The sequence below is a fragment of the Nannospalax galili genome, unplaced genomic scaffold, assembly GCF_000622305.1.
Source record: "Nannospalax galili isolate Female #2095 unplaced genomic scaffold, S.galili_v1.0 scaffold938, whole genome shotgun sequence".
NCBI classification, from domain to species: domain Eukaryota; kingdom Metazoa; phylum Chordata; class Mammalia; order Rodentia; family Spalacidae; genus Nannospalax; species Nannospalax galili.
This window is the reverse complement of record NW_008340652.1, coordinates 84,408-103,237: the sequence shown is the minus strand read 5'-3', so window position 1 is coordinate 103,237 and position 18,830 is coordinate 84,408. Positions and strand designations below refer to the sequence as shown.

The window sequence follows — 18,830 nt, the reverse complement described above, 5'->3', positions numbered from 1 at the left end:
GAGAGAGAGAGAGAGAGAGAGAGAGAGAGAGAGAGAGAGAAACATGAAACGGAGTCAGAGGACAACTTTCAGGAGTTATTTCCTTCCACTACGTGTGACCCAGGGATCAAACTCAGGTTTCCAGCCTTGGCCACAAGCACCTTTACTTCCTAAGCTATCTTGCTGGCCCCAAATTAAATTATTTTTAAGGACAAATTATCTTAAGATAAAATAAAACACATGTAAGTGTATTTGTACACACAAATCACAAATATACAGTATGATTACATATCTCTGCAGAACAAGAGTCACAAAAGTCAAAAAGTAAAACAACAGAAAATACCAAGTGTTGTTAAGCAAATGGAGAAACAAATTTTTATGCATGCATTGCTGGTGGGAGCATAAACTGGTACCGTCACTTTGGAAACCCTCTGGCACTAACTACTGAGGCTAGACACATGAACTTTGCAGTTCCTCTCTAGATAGAAACCCAACAGAAATGCAGAGTTCCCTGAGAGACAAGCAGAAAAATTATTGACAGCAATATTTTTTGTTTGTTCCGAGGCAGGGTTTCAGGTAGTCCAGGTTGGCCTTGAATTCACTGAGGAAGACCTTGAACTCCTGATCGTCCCACCTCTGCCTCTCCAGTGCTAAGATGGCAGGTGTGCTCCACCATGCCTAGTGCAATAACATTTTTTTTTTGTTTTTTTTTTGAGACATGGTCTCCATGTAGCCCAAGCTTACTATGTAGATGAGGGTGACCTCGTTCTCACAAAGATCCTCCTGTCTCTGCCTCTCAAGTGCTGGGATTAAAGGGGTATACTACTCCCAGGGACAGTATTAAATTTCATAGCTCCTTAAAAGAATTCAAATACCACTGATAGTAGAATAGATATGCTGAAGTGTACTCACCTACCTGCAAAGTATAGAGTAATGAAAATGAGAAGAATTAGAGCTGTATGCAACAACAGGAACTCTGCAAATGCAAGAGAATACACACTAGGGAACTCGAGTGCTGGGAGGAAGTTCCCAATGAGGCAGATCTAATATGCTGGTAGGTGTCAAGACAGTAGTTACATTCAGGAGAATGGAAAGATGGGTGGACACACAGGAGGCTGCTGAGATCTCAGCAGAGGGAACTCGACTGGGGTGGAAATTATGGACGTTTGTTTTGTGGGAATTCATTGAGGCATACGCTTATACTTTAAGTATTTTACTGTTATTCTTAAATTAGAAAAAAATTAAAAATTCAAATTGTTAGAAGTCTCATATTTCTGAAAATACATTTTTCATTGGGGAATTATACTCCACCCACTCTTCATTTTTACTTACTTTTTGTCAGTTTCCATTTAAATATACTTTAGAAATTTTTCTTTCTCCCTTTAAAAATGTACTTTAAAATTTTTATTTAGTTATATTTTATGTGTATGAGTGTTTTGCCTGCATGTATGTAAGTGTACCATGTGTGAAATGCCTGTGGAGGCCAGAAGAGGGTACTGGATCCCCTGGAATTGGTGTTATGCACAGTTATTAGTTGCCATGTAGGTGCTGGGAACATAACCTGGGTCCTCTGCAAGAGCAGCCAGTGCTCTTAACCACTGAGTCATCTCTTCAGCTCCCTCCTCCCCCTCATTATTTATTTTTTTAAAAACAAACAAAACAAACTGTAACAGCAGTTTCTTTTCCAGTAACTGCTTTAAGGAAGCCACCTTTGCTATTCCTCAGAAATGCCCCCAATGTAATACAGTGGTCAGAAACAATAACACCAAACAGAAGTGTAATTTCCTAAGTGGAAAATACTTGGCTCTCAGCAGTGACTGTCAACAGTGTTCCTGGAAACCAGCAGAATTCAGTTTCAAGCACCCTTGAGAAGGAAATGTCTAGTACCAGGAGTCATGGAAATAAAAACATCAAGGAAAGAGAATGATTTAGGAAAATGTTTAATTGTTCACTTATGATTCATTAAAAATCTAAGTACATGAATAAAAACCAACTGACTGGGGAGTCCAATGCTCTGATTTCTTTGCTCCCTCCATCTTCTGAAATCTGTTTAACCTTCAAGTGTTACTACGGGACTCTGGGAGAGGGGCCGAAGAGCTCAGGAATAGCCGAGTTGAGGGCTAATGTTGGAGGACCAATAGGACATTCATCTCACAGCTCAAATGTCACTGAATTTTCCATGTGCACATAATCTACAACATAAAGCTGCCTGCTCTTCCAGCCCATGGCCTATCTTGATGCCATCTATACCATCAGTCTAGAAAAATTCCAAGTCATTTTCAAGTCCAGTCTCACTTATCTACTCTTCTGTAAATTATCTAAGTAGAATGGATTTTTCCCTATGTACCTATGTCCTGTATCTGTTCTTATGCTAGCCCTTACCATGCTCTATTACAATCCTTCATATTTTCCTCTTCTAGTACACTGCAAACTTAAGGGCAGGGGCTGTATTTAATCTATTATACTCTCCAGTGACTGACTGCTTAGTTCATAGCAGGTATATATAAAGAAGAGCTGTTCTGTGACAAAATCAGGAAGGGACTTAGGGAGGAGGCTGGTTGGCTAAGTAGTTTTGGAAGGGTGGAGAGGGAAAGCTTGATGTCTCATTTAAAGTGGTTTAGGAGCTGACATCATAGTGGAGATCAGAAATGGAAGCTAAAGCACAATGACATGGATTGGTAGGCCAGCCTGGTATAAAAGTGGGATGAATAATCACAGACAAGAAGGCAAATCTGAGTGTGTTTCCACTGACATCAGCCGGAAACTCGTAACATCTAGGGATGTTGCAGAGGCAAATAAAGACCACAATTAATGACAAAATAGGAGTATTTAAAGATGTTCACGTACAACCTTCTGAAGCAGGGGATGGATGGAAGCTGTCCAGCTGTTTTGGGGTATGTGGTCTTATGCCACTATAGGGTTTATAGTAAAATGCCCCAGATTGTTTAGTTTTGTTATTATATTGGGGGATTAAGATTGTTAAACAAAACCCACTGCTAATTATCACCTTCACCAACACAATGATGGTTTTGCATGGGCTCTTCTGATTGAGCCATTACTTCTAGTCACTTTGACCATCTTTAAATTTATTTATTTTTATTTTATGTGAATGAGTATTTTACACACACACACACACACACACACACGCCACTTCAGCTGTGTTATGCAATGTCCATGGAGGCCAGAAGAGGGCATAGGATCCCCTGGAACTAAAGTTATGGAAGGTTGTAGGCTGCCATGTGGGTACTGGGAACAAAACACAGGGCCTCTGCAAGAGCAGTCAGTGTTTTTAACCACTGAGCCATCTCCCCAGCCCCACTTTGAACATCTTTAAGCGAGCTAACAGATTCTGTATGTTGAAAACAAGTCATATTTACATGAAAGAAGATTTGGTGGGCAGCAAAGAGTTTGGGTATGTTCATCTCCATGATGGGAGGAAGGTGACTGGGGAGTAATTAGTAAGCAACAGAAATGAAAGAGTAAAAAGCTGTATTTTAAATGTTCTTTAAAACAAAAATTGTCACAATAATGGTAACAGAGAGGCTCTGGTACAGACAGGCACATCTAGGTAAGATTTCAAGAGGGCTGGTAACGTTAAGAAATAAATAGGTAACCCTATTCTGAGGTTATCATGCCAGGGCTGGATTTCAGTTACAGTGTGCAGGGAGTGGTATTAACTGCTTTAGTGAGGTGTTTGGAAAATGATTAGTTCTATGAAAGACGAGTCTCAGGATCAGCTTAGGGTGGGGATGTAGTAGGTATGATGTAATTATCCAAAAACTAATAAAAAATTCTTAATTTCCCTTTAATTCTTCTACCAAGACTTGGGAAGTCAAAATCAATAACTTCTTAAAATTCTTCATGGACAAGAATGTGGCACAGATGTGGTTCCTAATCTATGGGAAAGTCTTAGGGGAGAACTTCTTTGTCTACCCAGGAGTAAGTCTTGCTGTTTTCTTCTTTCCCCTTCTATCTGTGCCAGACAGGCAGCCCAGGGCTGCAGGGGACACCATGTGGCCATGAGATGCCAAGCCCCAGAAAGGCCTGCTAAGGGCAGCAGAGTGGAAAGGCAGAAAGTACCCACCTTTCTGACATCACTGTGGGTATGGGGGTATTTTTTATTTCTGTATGGAGTATTTACAGCTATATTCCTTGGTGCACGAGAAAAATAGATTCCTATCTGTTGTGACCAGTGGAATTTAGTTTTCTAAATTTAGTCCAGCTCAATCCCAACAGATAAAAATGGAGCTGGGAACTGTGAATTTTCTGGGTGATTAGGGTCAGAGCAAAAGGTGCTTAACTAAAGCATGGCAGAAGGGAGGCAGCATTGTGCGTCTACAGGCATCTGGGGTTTCTGTGTGAGAAGGCCCAAGAGCCATGGACTGAAAAGGAGCCTTTCCAAAAATTTGCCCTCCTTGCACACGTTCTGACTATTCCTGAGAGTGGTAAGACTGCAAAGTGTTGGGGAGGTGGGAAGTTTGAGCCAAGCAGGGCTACATGGTAGCAAAGTTGAGCTGAAGGAGACTGCAGGGTCCTGGAGACAAAGGCAGCTCCACCTAGAACAGGAATCCATGCAGACAGAGCTGCTGGTGGAGTGAGGCAGTAGATTCAGGAAGGCAGAGACTAGGAGGCCCTGGTAAAAGTCTAAACAGGACTAATATGCACAGAAACCCAGATGAAGTCATTTAACAAGGGGAACTTATTTAGCTTTCCTTTTTTTTCAGGTTGTTTTCCACTTTGCCAATGGTGCCTAATGTGTATAACAATGTAGAAACTAGACCTAGAAAAGAAATCCTCCCTTTCTAAAATTTCTGCATAATTTGGAAAATGTTTATTGCTTCTACAATTTATTATGCTTCTTTAGAAGCCAGGACTTTGGTTATCATGAGACTAACATACTGCCTCCTGTGTCAAAGCTACCTGACTGGTTATTATGACCATCCATCTAGCGTGCAAACAGATAAGCTTATCTAAGTAACAGTACATCCATCATGGTGAATAACATAAGCCAAGGTGGCAGTGGAGGACTGTTAAAATATCACACTTTAGACTGAAAGGTAATTTTAAAATGTAAGTGAAATTATTTATAAAAATAGCAATATATTCATAGGGCCATTAATTTTGAAAAGAGATGAGATCGTAGTACCGTATGTAATTATTTTTGGTCCTAAATTTAGGACAGTTTTTTTTTCTTCTCTTTTATTCTTGAATTTAGGCTGAATTTCCATGAATTGTTAAAAGCTGCAGTTGGGTTTTATAAACAGATTTATAAGCTGCTCACCCAAGTAAGAGAGCAGGTAACATGGCTGTATGGTTTCTTTTTATTCAAAAACTTACTCTAGGAATGAATTACATATCCTGCGGTGCTGTGATTCCTTAGGGAAGCTTATTATTGTCAGTTCATCACATAGTTTAAAAAGTTATTTCCATATTGATTAAGGTAAAAGAAGATTATGAAAGTTTCTTTCATAAGAATTATTCAACAGAGTAATAAAACCCAGCAGGAATTCCTTGGGTCTTATGCTATGTTTTTGTAGTTGGGTAACTGAAAGGAATTAAAACATCAATTTAGCCTAATGAAAAGACCTTCAAATGATTTAAAAAGTTAATTATTTGACCTGTGATACTGTTGAGTTAAAATATATTTTCTTTTAGCTTTGATCAGAAAATCCAATTTAGCTGTCTTAGTGGAAAGCCTATTTCTCATGAAATGGAAGAACACCTACTCTAGGGAAAGTATGTTGTAGCAAACATTCCAGAGTTGAAATTAAGGGGGAAAATCCATGTATATTCTTTAAAAATAACATTTAAGACAATCTAGTTACATAAATTGCCCTGATGCATGCAGAGGTAGTGTTTATACTGTATGCTAATTGAGTTAGGGCCACTCTTCCTGATGGATGGGTGGGGTAGAGGGGTTGCTATGCCATCAATGCCAAAGGGTAGCAGCACTTGAAATACTTGAATATTTTGGTTCTTAAAGTTTTCAGAGCTTATAACAACAACAAAAAATGTGTGCATAAACTAAAGGATACAAAAAAACATAGTTTCTATCTAGACAGGGCAGGATTTATTATCTACCACTTGGACTAGCAAACTTCCTCCATTTGTTTCCATAAGATTTTTACTGGGGCACAGACATTACATAATGTGCAAACACTGCAAGGCCTCCTACAAGTCAAGCTGGTAAATTAAGGGTCATTGTGTGAGGGACAGTCAGACTATAGAGAAGCAGGTCTGCAGGGCAAATATCTAGCTGGACCAGACAAAGCAACTGGGAATGATTCTGAACTGATCTTTTTTCTTGATAACTCTTCTTTCCATATAATCTGACAATCATACCACTGATACAGCTGCTATGAAAACTGGTTACCTTCCCTATCCACATGGCATAAGATCTGGCATGGCACACTAACCACCTACAGTCTGAGGTGCTCTTTTATGAGAGCTGCTTTCTCTCAGGTGGGCTTCCATTTGTAGTAAGAAAGGTACTAGAAGTTGCCAAAGCAATAACTATGCATCTGGGCAAAGGTAGTTTCTATGATGATTGTTGCAAGAGGAGGTAGAGGACACTGGAGATCCAGAGGAGAAGGGTAGGGTGAGCTGGTTAGGATGTCTGAGACAACTGGCTAATGATCAACTTATGGTTACTAGGCTGAACTAACTATCCAAGCAGAAATGAGCCAAGAGTTCAAAAAAGATGGCAAGTAATTCTTGCTTCCATTCCTTTTAACTAAAACTATACAGAATTGGCAGGTAATGGGAAAACATCAAGACCACCAAAGTACTGAGTATGTGGATACAAGAATGCCAGATCTAGAGTCTCAGAATCAGAAAACCAGAGGAAAAAAGTATGCCAGAAATAAGAGGGCTGTGCTCCAGGAGTTTGTTTGCAGGTTGTTCATTTGAAAAGTGATGAAGAATGTCCATCCTGGGTTTGGGGGTCTATTTTGTACATAACTCTACTACGAAAGCCTGGAATAGTGACTGGAAAGCTCTGGTTGCTGTGGTCAAGGGCAATGTGTCTTGTGCTTAAACTGTTGTGCTCCTGTTGACTGTACCTGAAGCTGCTGGAAGATGTGGCTATGGGCCAATCACTGCTACTACACACAAGGTTCCTTTCTTACTAGTAATTTCTGGGGACCATTTCTCTAAGGTATTGATAACTCTGGTGTAGAAAAAACTTGGAAAATAACTTTAAATAAGTACTTTCATAGAAAATTAAATGTGCTTATATATGTATTATAATCTTTCACTACACAATTGTCATTTATTGTACTTAGACACAAGCAAACATTATGTATGAATGTTTTCTATACACAAATAGAAAAACAAAAATTTATTATGGTCCACATCCTGATTTGAATTTAGAAAAGCCATAGGGAAAGCTCATAGCAGCTCTAAGAAGCCATAAGGAAAGCACAAGCAGCTGCCTGGCAAACAGCATCCTCCATCCTGGGGCTCTAGGCTCTTAACCTTCTAAATGCACCCAGGGTTTTACAACTTAAGCAGGAGAAATGGGGAAAGCACATTAACTCCATTTTCTCAGAGTTAGTAGTTTGAGGAAGAAGGAGACCTAAAAAAGAGAATGCTTTAAAAAAAATTTTAATAAGGTAAAAATGCCACAGGTGGGTAGATTTTAAGGACGTATACACGCAGAAGTTCAAATATATTTGCCAGGATTTCAAATGCGGATTTCCATTTGTTTTCAAATAATTTCTGAAGGTAGGCTGGCCATTCAAGACCATTTAGTCTAATTCTTAATTTGATCAACAACTGGTTGATTCAAAGAAGGGAAGTGACAGAGTCCATAGGCCTACAGGAAGAACCAAAACTAATGCTGAGATCTGTTCTTGGGCAGCCCCGTTTCCTCTTCCTAGGACATCTCTGGTCTGTAATATGAGGGAAGATGAGGAGCAGGACCAGTCACCCTTTAAGGAATGGTTCTAACTCAAACCTCTGGCAATTTCTATGTCTGCCTTGCCTTACATCCCCTCTTCTTAGCTTGTCTTTTTTCTAGCTCATCTTTTCTCTCCCTCCCTCCTTCCTTCCCTCTCTTCCTTCCTCCCTTCTTCCCTCCCTACTTTCTTTCTTCCTTCTTTCCTTTTTACTTAAATTTTTTTTTGATACACAGTCTCACTATGTATCCCTGCTGGCCTGGAACTTATAGAGACCCACCTGCCTCTACCTCTGAGTGCTGCTAGAGTTAAAGGCCTGTGTCATCACGCCTGGTCATTTTTTTTTTTTTTTACTTGTATGCTAAGGTTATAATAAGTACCAGGACTTGGGGAGGGAATGGAGAGAAAAAAATGCACAAAGAGAGACAACGCATTGAGGCTTACATTTGTGATGACTACTTCTGGTTATATAACTGGAAAAACACCTTCCACACAATGCAGCTGTGTGAAGAGACATGGCAGTGCCATTTCTAGATTCACTATATGTGCAAACTTGTAGCATTCTCAATATGGATGATGATGCTAAACTTTATTCAGGAGCCTTGGCTTTACCGTTAACAAGGACAAAAAGACAAGAGCAGCACAAATGGTGAAACAAGTAGTATCCTGCCTGGGTTTGTGTGACTTTGGGAAAACATGTAACCTCTGTATCTCAGTTTCTTCATCATAAAATGGTAAAATGTGGAGAGTAATAGTATCTAGACCTTTTTTTGTTCTTTTGGGGACTGCAAGTAAAAGCTTGGAACAGTGCTATCAGCTGTACTTGCAAAAATACTGTCGTACTCTTCACCAACATACTTCAAGTAAAATATTAGGCAGACATTTAGCATATATTATTACATCTAATCCTAGAATAATCTTTTGAAGTATAAGGCATTACTACTTACCTCTATTTTATAGATATAGATGAAGAAACTAGGATTATTTTATTATAAAACTCATTTATAAATACCGAATAAGTTAGTATTATCTAAAAATATAGATTACATTTTATTTTTTAAAATTTTATTCTTATTTTATGTGTATGAATGTATTTCCTGCATGTATGTAAGTGCACCCATGTCATATAATGGCCACAAAGGTCAGAAGAAGGCATTCAATTACCCTGGAACTGCAGTCATGGATGGTTGTTAGCTGCCACATGGGTGCTGGGAACCAAACCTGGGTCCTCTGCAAGAGCAGTCAGCGCTCTTAACTGCTGAGCCATCTCTCCAGCCCCACTAGATTACATTTTAAAAGGATTTATTTTTATTATTTTTAATTATGGGTACTTGTGTATATCTATAAGTAAGTATATGCATGTGTGTGTGGGTGTGCACAGTGGCCAGAAGCATCAGATCCTCCTGGAGCTGGAGTTACAGGTGGTTATAAAATGCCATGTGTGGGTACTGAAAATAAACTCAGGTTCTTTGCAGAGTAGTTGCCCCTAACCACCAAGTCATCTCCAGCCCCTAGGTTACAATTTAAAGCAACCTTTTTAGCCAGACAAGCAGCAAAAATATTCCCTAGCATATTTAGGAAATACATTCATTAAAGTGTCCAGTGATAAAATATATTGGCATGGTGATTATTCACTCTTTTTATAATTTAGCATCTTCGGGGCTATTTCTGTAGACACTGAACTATGGGCACAGTGGATTCCTATCAGGCCCCCACACATGTTGTGCACTCTGTTGAGCGTGTCTTACCATGCTGCAGCTACAGTGGAGAATCAGAAGCATACGGAAAATGCTCAATGAGCCTCTTCTACCCATTTGTCATACAGAATTCCCCACACTCAATCTCAAATTCTATTCCTAGATTTTAAGGGTGAAAAAAGCTGAAAAAAATGTTTGTTTGATATTCATGAACTGTCCAAGATTATTTTGTAAACACTTCCTTACATGACAAAAAACACATACTTTTAAAAAATGTGCTTACCAAGGCAGAATGGTTGAACAAGATCCACCAAAGAAAATTCACTCTTAATGTTCATTCTTTGAAGAATTATTCGGACTAGGAAGGACTTGATTATTTCAGGACATGGTTTAAATACTAAGTAGCTGGTGGCATAGAGCACGTATCGAAACCAGCAGAAAAGTGGAGTGGCAATCCTGCCTTTGGGTGACTCAGACAATCGCTCAATCGTTGGGAACAGCAGAAAGGCGTGAACAACCTACAATACAGGAACATGGGTTGGTAAGAGAGTTTCTTAAGGGATAGTCCATGGCTCTACTGTTCTCTCTATACTCTACTGAGGAGTTACTGGGTTTTAGAAGATGACTAGAGACTTGCTCAGACTGACAATTACCACAGATCAGACTCTCACCCCATACCAAATTTGGGTAGGCCCTAACCATGTCCCCAGAGGCAGTGGGGCTAATTTCCAGGATGAGGAGGAATGATATTCTTAGACAATTGAATTCACCATTCCCTTGAAGATTACTGGAAGCAGGAGCTGGAACAACCTTTTAGCCATTATACTGACCCAATTTTGACAGTACCAGAAGAAAGAAGAGCCATATGAAAGGCTCCATTGCTATTCACCATTTCTTTTTTTTAAAAAATGTATATTTTTATTGAATTTTTGTGCATTTCATACATCTTAACCATATTTAGATCCCCTCCCCTATCTTCACCTCTTTATAACTCCCCCACCAGATTTCATGCATTCTGTCATATGTTAAGGCCTATGAAGTTTGGTTTGTGTTTCCAAATGTCTTTTGGTATGAGTTCATCCACTGGAACCTGTTCGGTCTATCTAGCATCACTCCCTTCAAGAAGACCAACTCTCACTCACCCAGCAGTGATCAGCTGCCAATAGTTCCTTGACTAAGGTTGGGGTTTCTTACCCATTTTTCCACTTCTATGCTTAGAGAAAACCCTATGCCTGTCACATCCCTAGACAAATGTAACTTCTTGCTATGTGCTATAGATCCTTATATTTACAGACAAGTATACCTGTTACCACTCATCAAAGAAGTTTCTTTTTGCAACAGATGGAGACTATCACAGAGTTCTACAACTGGTTAAACACAGTTTCTGTGAGATGCCCAGCCCTATGTGACACATCTACAATGCAGTCTCTACACCTAAGGCTCACAGAACACAGAGGAACAGGTAGAGAGAATACTAATGCATCTCTCAACTTTCACTAGTGAAGCTTCCTCATGCACTAAAGAAGATTAACACAGAAAGCCACAACTGTCCAATATGTGAGAATGAGACTGCAGAATGTGTGTCCCTAGACAGGACTCCTGTATTAAACCTTACCCACCTAGGGCTCAGGGACCACTGCGGAAGAGGGGTTGGAAAGACTGTGAGAGCCAGGGATGGTGCATGACCACAAGGAAATGGAGTTTTCCAGGCTTCTGGGAAGCTGTTCATATGAACTTACAGCAATGGTGGCAGCATGCACAAGACCCATGCAAACTCAAATCAGCATGTCTTTTATTGATAAGACTTGGAGATACTTCCTTTTTGAAAAGCTCTTCTATTGCCAATGTTACCAGCCAACAGTAATATTTAACAGTACCACATATATTCCTAAAAATGGGATGACCAGGTATAAGGGAAAGTGGGAATCTCTACCTCCATGTGAAAATGTTTGAGGACAAAAATTTCAAACTGGTTTAATTAATCAGAAAAGCAGGAAATATATTCTATTAATTCTTCAGATGAAAAAAACCATCACTGAACTATTTTAAATCTAACACTATTTATCAAATGATTATTATTGAAATTCATATATGAAAAGAACTGCTATAGGCCACCAGAAAACTCAAAAGTTAAACACATTCTATTAACAGTAATACAAATATATCAATCATATTAGTTATATTAATATTAAAATTATAGAACAGAAAATGAGAATGAAGATAATAGTTTTATTTTAAATGTTTTATTATCTATCATCTACCTATTCTCTTTTTCTCTCCTCTCTCTCCTCTCTCTCCTCCCTCCCTCCCTCCCTCCCCACCCCCTGCATGTATGTGCCTGTGTGCCATGGTGTGCATGTGGCAGTTGGAGACATTTGTGAGAGTTGGTTCTCTCTTTCCACCATGAACTCAGGTTTGTCAGGTGCATTTACCTGTTGAGCCATCTCAACAGTTCTGGTTTTATTTTTCAAAAAACACATTTAAAATTAAGTATAACACACATGTAGTGATGCATGTAAAATATAAATGTATGATATAACAAGTAATTATAAAAAGAACAGTGAGGTAGGAGAAGAAGCAAACTGCAGAGTCCTGCTTGCAAATCTTCTAATCACAAGTCCTTTTCCTTCATGTCAATATTTACTGACTTATTTTTTTCTTATTTTTATTTTATGTGTATGAGTGTTTTGTCTGCATGTGTGTAAGTGTATCACATGCATGCTATGCCCACAGAGACTAGACAAGGATGTCAGATCCCCTGGAACTGTAGTTACAGATGATTGTTAGCCACCATATGGGTGCTGGGAACTGAAACTGGGTCATCTGTGCGAGCAGCTAGTGCTCGTAACCACTGAGCCATCTCTCCAGCTCTTCATGTCAATATTTAGGATCCTGCAATGATACAGCTTCTTCTTTACTTCATAGTAGTCATCATCATCTCTTTCCAACTTAGCTCACTTTTGCTTGTTAATGAGTTTAATATAGTATTTATGTGGTTTTACTTCTTTCCCCAACCTCATGCTTACAAATTTCATCTGTGTTGATATATGCAGCAATTCCATGCTTATCTTTGCTAATCAATTTTCCACTGTAGGAATATACTAGAAGTTATTTATTTTATTGATATTTGAGTTGTTTTCAATTTTTATATAGATCATAGTTTCTGATCCATTATTTTCTGTCTAAAGAACTTTATACATTTCTTGCAAGGCAGGTACTGGCAACAAATTTCCTCAGATGCTTTTGTCTGAGGAGGTCTTTATTTTCCCTTTACCACTGAAGGATAATTTCACGGCGTACAGAATTCTAGGTTGGTGGTTTTCTTTCTTTTTTTCCCCCTCCATGCTAAATATTTCACTGTATTCTCTTTTTGTTCATATGGTTTCTGAGAAGTTGGATGTGATTCTTGTCTTTGTTTCCCTATAGGTAAGGTGTTTGTTTTTTCCTTCTGGATTCTCCGGACCTTTTCAGTATAACTGACTTTCTGTAGTTTGAACATCTATGCCTAATTGTAATATATTTTGGGGAGCAGGGAGGTGTTAATCCTGCTTGGTGTCCTTTGTGTTTCCTACATCTATTGTTTGGTGTGGTGTCTGACATGAATTTAGTCATTACTTTGTAGAGTATTTCCTCTGTTTCTTCCTCTTTCGAGTATCCCCACTACACATGTCACAGCTTTTGCAGTGTCCTGCAGCCTTTGGACAGTCTGTTTTGTCCTTGGTTCTCTTGGCTTTTTGAGTTTAGAGGTTTCTACTGAGCTATCTTCAAACTTGGAAATTCTTTACTTAGGCATGCTTAAGTTACTAATAAGTCTATCAAAGGCCATCTTCCTTTTTGCTACATTTTGATGGGGAGCATCCCCATAGCGCACAAAATTTCAGTATCTGTTTCCATCGTCCACTTGTTTTATCAATTAGAACCTATAGAACCTACAGCTGCTCTAAATTCCTTATCATTTTTATATCCGTGCACAACGAGTTCTGCTGTTTACTTCATCTCCTCAGGTTGTGTCTTCTGCCATGCAATTGTTTTCTTGATAGCTAGACATGATGTACCAGATAAAAGTCACTGCTGTAAACATGCCATTAGTAACAGTGCTCTTAGGTATTTCAAAGTGGTTCCGTGTCTCTGCCAGGAACACAAGGGGTTAGCTCTCCAATATTGACTCTGAGAACCTGATTGAGTTCTTGGAGGCAAGTCTCACAAAATTACATAGTTCCCACATGACTATGACCTTCTGGAATTTTTAAACTTCCAGAGTTGTCTACTCTGAGCCTTTAGTAATTTGTCAATTTATTATTCAGCTTTTCCTACCCTGGCACTAATTCCCACCAGAGAGTTGGCCTGCGAATCTGTGCTCTGATAAGCTGTCATACCCTATACCCTCTGTCTGTTACTCTAACTTTTGGTGGCTTCCAAACTTTTTCATGGGTTTTGGGCATCGGAATTCATTCCTTGTGCTTTGTGTGGCAAGTGCTTTACATGCTCAGCACCACCTCCCCAGCCTTCTCTTGCTTTTTAAATAGCTGCTGTGTGAACCTTTTGTTCTGGAAAGATAGGAATAAATGTCTCCTCACTATAGATAAGGCACCAACAACAGAAACTAAGAAATGATTCCTCCCATTGAGTTTAACTGGAGTTACTTATAGGAGTATCAGCAACTTATGTGTGGCTACATGATTGAAGAAAAAAATGTCTGTCTCTCAACAACTGTTAATTGTCTATAAATCCTTGGGGAGAGGGTCTTGTGAATCCCTCTCCCCTGTGATGGAAAGTCATTGGGTTCAATTATGTATAGGTCTCCTTCCAGTAATTTATAGCTGCTGACAATTCAACAGGACAAAGGCCATATCATGCCCAGGGGACAGTGTTCCACTGCAATATCTATCTTAACATGTCGTAGGTAATACACCTCTGTGGTTTTGATTAGTAAGACCCTAGTGACTACTGATGTCGGGCATTTTTTCATATATCCATTGGCCACTGGTGTGTTTCTTTCTGAAGAAATGTCTATTCAAGTTCTTTGCCCATTTCTGAGTTTGGTCTTTTCTTAAAATTTTTTTTTATTCCATTTAAAGTGTGTGTGTGTGTGTGTGTGTGTGTGTGTAGGTCAGAGGACAACTTGTGGAAACTGGTTCTTTCTTTCAACCATGGGACTGAACTCAGGTCATTAGGCTTAGTGGCAAGCACCATTACCTGTTGTGCTATCTCACTGACATGGTCTTTTCAGGTCAGTGAGTTATTATTCTTTGTGTCTTTTAAAAGAAATTCTCTAATTGCAAATCATGAATCTGTTTTTTTTTTTTCATTCTAAATGTTTCCTTTTAATAAATTAGATATGCAAGCTCTTGCCTTTTCTACAATGTAGGTTTAATTTTTGGCTTTATTTAACAACAGTTGTCTGATCCCTGATGTCAGCAGTGATTTGTTTTACATTTCTTTCACATCTTTATGCCTCTCCTTAATTAAATCAATATACTTTTCCTGTAGCCCTTGCAAGGAAAGGTGAGTTTCTGTCTCTTTCATTTTCTGCCATTGGCAGTCCTGTTTTCATAGTAACCTGTTTGATGGTGTTGCCCAAATGCCAAATCTGTTCAAATGTTACCTGGAATTCTGCCTTTGTGTCTCTCTTGCTAATACAGAGCAGGGATTCTTTTAAGAGTGAAAGTCATAGAGGGCCTTTTCTTTCTAGTCATATCTTGTTTTTCCTTGGTCCTATCACTCAGCTAAGTGCTCAGCTATTTCCTGTAGACTTTTCTTTTTCTTTCAACAACAGTTGAGATATTTTAGTTGTTTCGTTTTTGGCCATAATAATTTGACCTCCCCTGGCTCTCCTCTATTAGTAAGAATATAGTGTTCCTTGAACACCTATATGACCTTAATGATGTGTAAACATTCTTTGGGAGAAAAAAAGCAACAGCTTTTTCAGATAATTTAAAAATGCTAGATTGATAACAATGCATTGCAAATGCTTTTAACATGCTTTCTGAATAAATGAGTGTTTTAGCCACAGTATGAAAGTGAGAATCTGCTAGTCTGGAATTATCTCAAGTATAGAGTAGAGGAGGCAGTGTTGGAGAGACTGAACTGTGTTAACAAAGGTCTTATGTGGCATTCATGGGCACTTGTAATACAGATATTTCAGGCTGCAGAATGTCAAGGATAACAAGGCTCCAGAATGCCAACATCAGAGCCAGGTACCTGCATTGTCAAGGGCTTATACAAAGGTTACAGACAAAGATTCATACAGAGCTGGGAGATGCCTTTGTCAAGGATAACAAGGCTCCAGAATGCCAACATCAGAGCCAGGTACCTGCACTGTCAAGGGCTTATACAAAGGTTACAAAGATTCATACAGAGCTGGGAGATGCCTGGGTCAGTAAAGTACTTCCCATGTAAGCCAGAGGACCTGAGTTCAATCCCCAGCATCCATGTAAAAAGGCAGGCATGGAAGTATGTGCCTGTAATGTCAGTGCTGGGAAGGCAGAGAGAGGCAGTTCAGTGGGGCTTGTGGCCAGGTCGTGCTAGTGTTACTGAATTGATGAGCTCCATGTTTAGTAATAGGCCCTGTCTCAAAAAATAAGGTAGAGTAATGAGTGAGGAAGACACCTGTCATCAGCCTCTGGCCTCCACATGAACACACACCCACGTGCATGCACACCCTCACAAATATGTATGTAAACACACATACAAAATTATAGTATTTCTGTGAAGTCTGATTTGACAAGAAAAATCAGCTAAAGGAGTCATCTTCTCTGGATGTCATTTTCAGAGTGAACTCTAACTCAGTGCATTCCAACACAGACAGAGAAGGAATGAAATCAGCTCTGGATGTTAGAACCTTGCTGATCCTTGGCCATCTTTTCCCCCCAACCCTCTAGCAGAACAAAGGAACAGAATTTTCCTGATTCAGCAGTAACCATTGGCTATTAGAATAGAGAGCTAGCAGAGTACACAGCATCTTTGTAACTGTAGCTACCTTCCAATGTAGATTCAAGCAAGGAACTCAATAACTTTCCATGTTTCCAGAGGTCTGGAATGCAATTCTCTCCACTGGCAAGTCCATGTACAGTGAGTCTGCCACTACTCTCTCAGATCTGCTATTTATGGCTCCAGTTTAAGAGCAACAACCTTTTAAAGGTGTGGCACACACTCCTCACACTCAGAAAAATGCTTAATGATACCAAACACTGAAGATGTAGAACAAGAGGAACCCTTGGACAACACAGCACTTATAAAGTATTGCACTTTTTTCTTGTTTTTGATGCTAGTCACCTTAGTCTACGTCTGAAGCTCATGCAGACAGTGTTTCTGTAGAGTATCTAATGCTAACAGTACAGTGTAGGGATTTGGCATTTTAATTCAATACCAAGCAGCATGCTTTAGGAAAGGCAGAAATAATGAAAAAAAAAATCTTTCAGGAACTGGAGTGGTGCTACATTGATTTTTAGAGCTCTGTCTTCTAGTATATTGAGTCCTTTTTCTCCCTGAACATGGTATAGATGCTATGGTGAACTTAACCAGACCTGACAGATTTCAAATGGGTGGATTTATGCAAAGCAGCAGCTGATATTGAGAAGAAGGGCTTCTTTGCCTTGTTGAGGCTTCTCAGGTGAAGGGCTAAGGAGGAGCCATGCCCTACTTGTAGGAAGAGCTCCTCCTCCAGGCTAAGGGGCAGCTTCCTGGTAGCAGCTGAGGTGGCAGTGCAATGAAGAAGCTGATGCCTCAACTTTGCTGGGTTCTGGCGTATCACCCCATCGGGAGCCACAGAAACACAATCTGATATGGAAGCCAGGTTGGCCATGATTTATGGTCACATGGACTCTTGGACAGCCAACACTTTTCAGTAATATCTCAAAAAAAAAACCCCAAAAAACAAAAAACCAAAACCCTCCATGATTCTGTACCTAAAATGGATTTTATGTATGAAATGGTGTATGGGCATAATTCAATTTTTCCCATATGTAAACCCAATTGTCTTTAACGCAATTAATTGCAAAGGATTCCCCCTTTCCTTGCACTTCTGAAGTGACACTTCTGTAAACTGCATTGTGTGAAGGGATTCATGTAGGGCTTTCCCATCTGTCCCATTCTTCTATTTTCCTGTCTGAAGAGCACAGCATATTATTTACTAAAGCTTCATAATAAAATATTTTAATATTAAGTAGGGTGAGCTACACAGCATCTTCTTATTCTTCAAGAACGCTTTGGGTATTTTTGGATCTCTACATTTGTGGACTTTTTTTTTTTGGAATTAGTTATCCAAGTTTCATAGTCATTTTGTTGAGATTCTGATTGGGTTTGTATTACACTGGGTAATATCTTTACAATATTGAATTTTCTAGTTCATGAACATAGACTAATTTTGTGTTGTAATTCTTCTTCAGTATCTCTAATGGACATTTTATACATTTTACTTGAAGTCATCCTGCAACCGCTTTGGCAGATTTTAAGGTATACACCATTTTTTACATTATTGTGGAAGGTACTAAAACCTGCATTTTTCAAATAGTTGCTGTTATCATCATATAAAATACAAAGAATTTTGAATGTTGTGTCTGTTGTCTAGTAAATTTACTAAATTCTCTTGCTAGTTCTGATAACATCTGTAGATTCCTTTGGATTTTCTAAGTACATGCTCGTATCATACATAACGTCAGTGTTATTTATTCTTTTAAAACCCTTATATCTGCCTTTTTTCTTTTCCTTACTCATGGAGTTGGCTCAAATATTAAGTAAAATACTGAATGGAAATAATCCTCACTCTCTATCTCAAAAGAAAAACTTTCAGTATTAGCACATGAATTAGCCAGTAAAATGAATCATGTATGAAGGTTTGCTAGTGACCTATTTTATGCAATTAGGAAAACACTTTCCTCTGTGCCTGGTCTGATAATTGTTTTGAGATCATCAATGAATGCTGATTTTTTTTTTTTTTTGAGACAGGGTCTCACTTTGCAGCCAGGCTTGCCTAGAATTTGCTATGTAGCATTGGTGACCTAGATCCTGCAACCTCCTGCTTCTGTGTCCTGTGTGCTTGGATTAAAGCCATGTACCACTATGCCTGTCTGGATGTTGAACTTTATTAAATGCTTTTTCTATACCTATGGAGATGGACATGTGATTTTCTATTTTTAATCTATTAGTGTGATAATCTATTATATTGATTTTTCTAATGTGAAACTACAGTTCTGTTTTTGAGATAAATCTATTTCTGTATTGTACATGGGTTATAAATGTTATTATATTTGATTTT

At 38.9% G+C, this 18,830-nt stretch overlaps 1 protein-coding gene across 4 annotated transcripts in view; it reads right to left on the bottom strand.

The window, feature by feature from the left end:
• Ldah (lipid droplet associated hydrolase) overlaps window positions 1–18,830 on the bottom strand; it is a 107,072-nt gene that overhangs the window by 22,886 nt on the left and 65,356 nt on the right. For 3 of the 4 annotated variants that reach the window (XM_008835745.2, XM_029564797.1, XM_008835743.3), the window contains one exon: window positions 9,858–10,092. The exons of the other annotated variant lie outside the window; for it this stretch is intronic. In XM_008835745.2, the coding sequence (XP_008833967.1) occupies window positions 9,858–10,092 (235 nt within the window). The remainder of the gene's footprint in view (window positions 1–9,857; window positions 10,093–18,830) is intronic. 4 annotated transcript variants of the gene reach the window in all.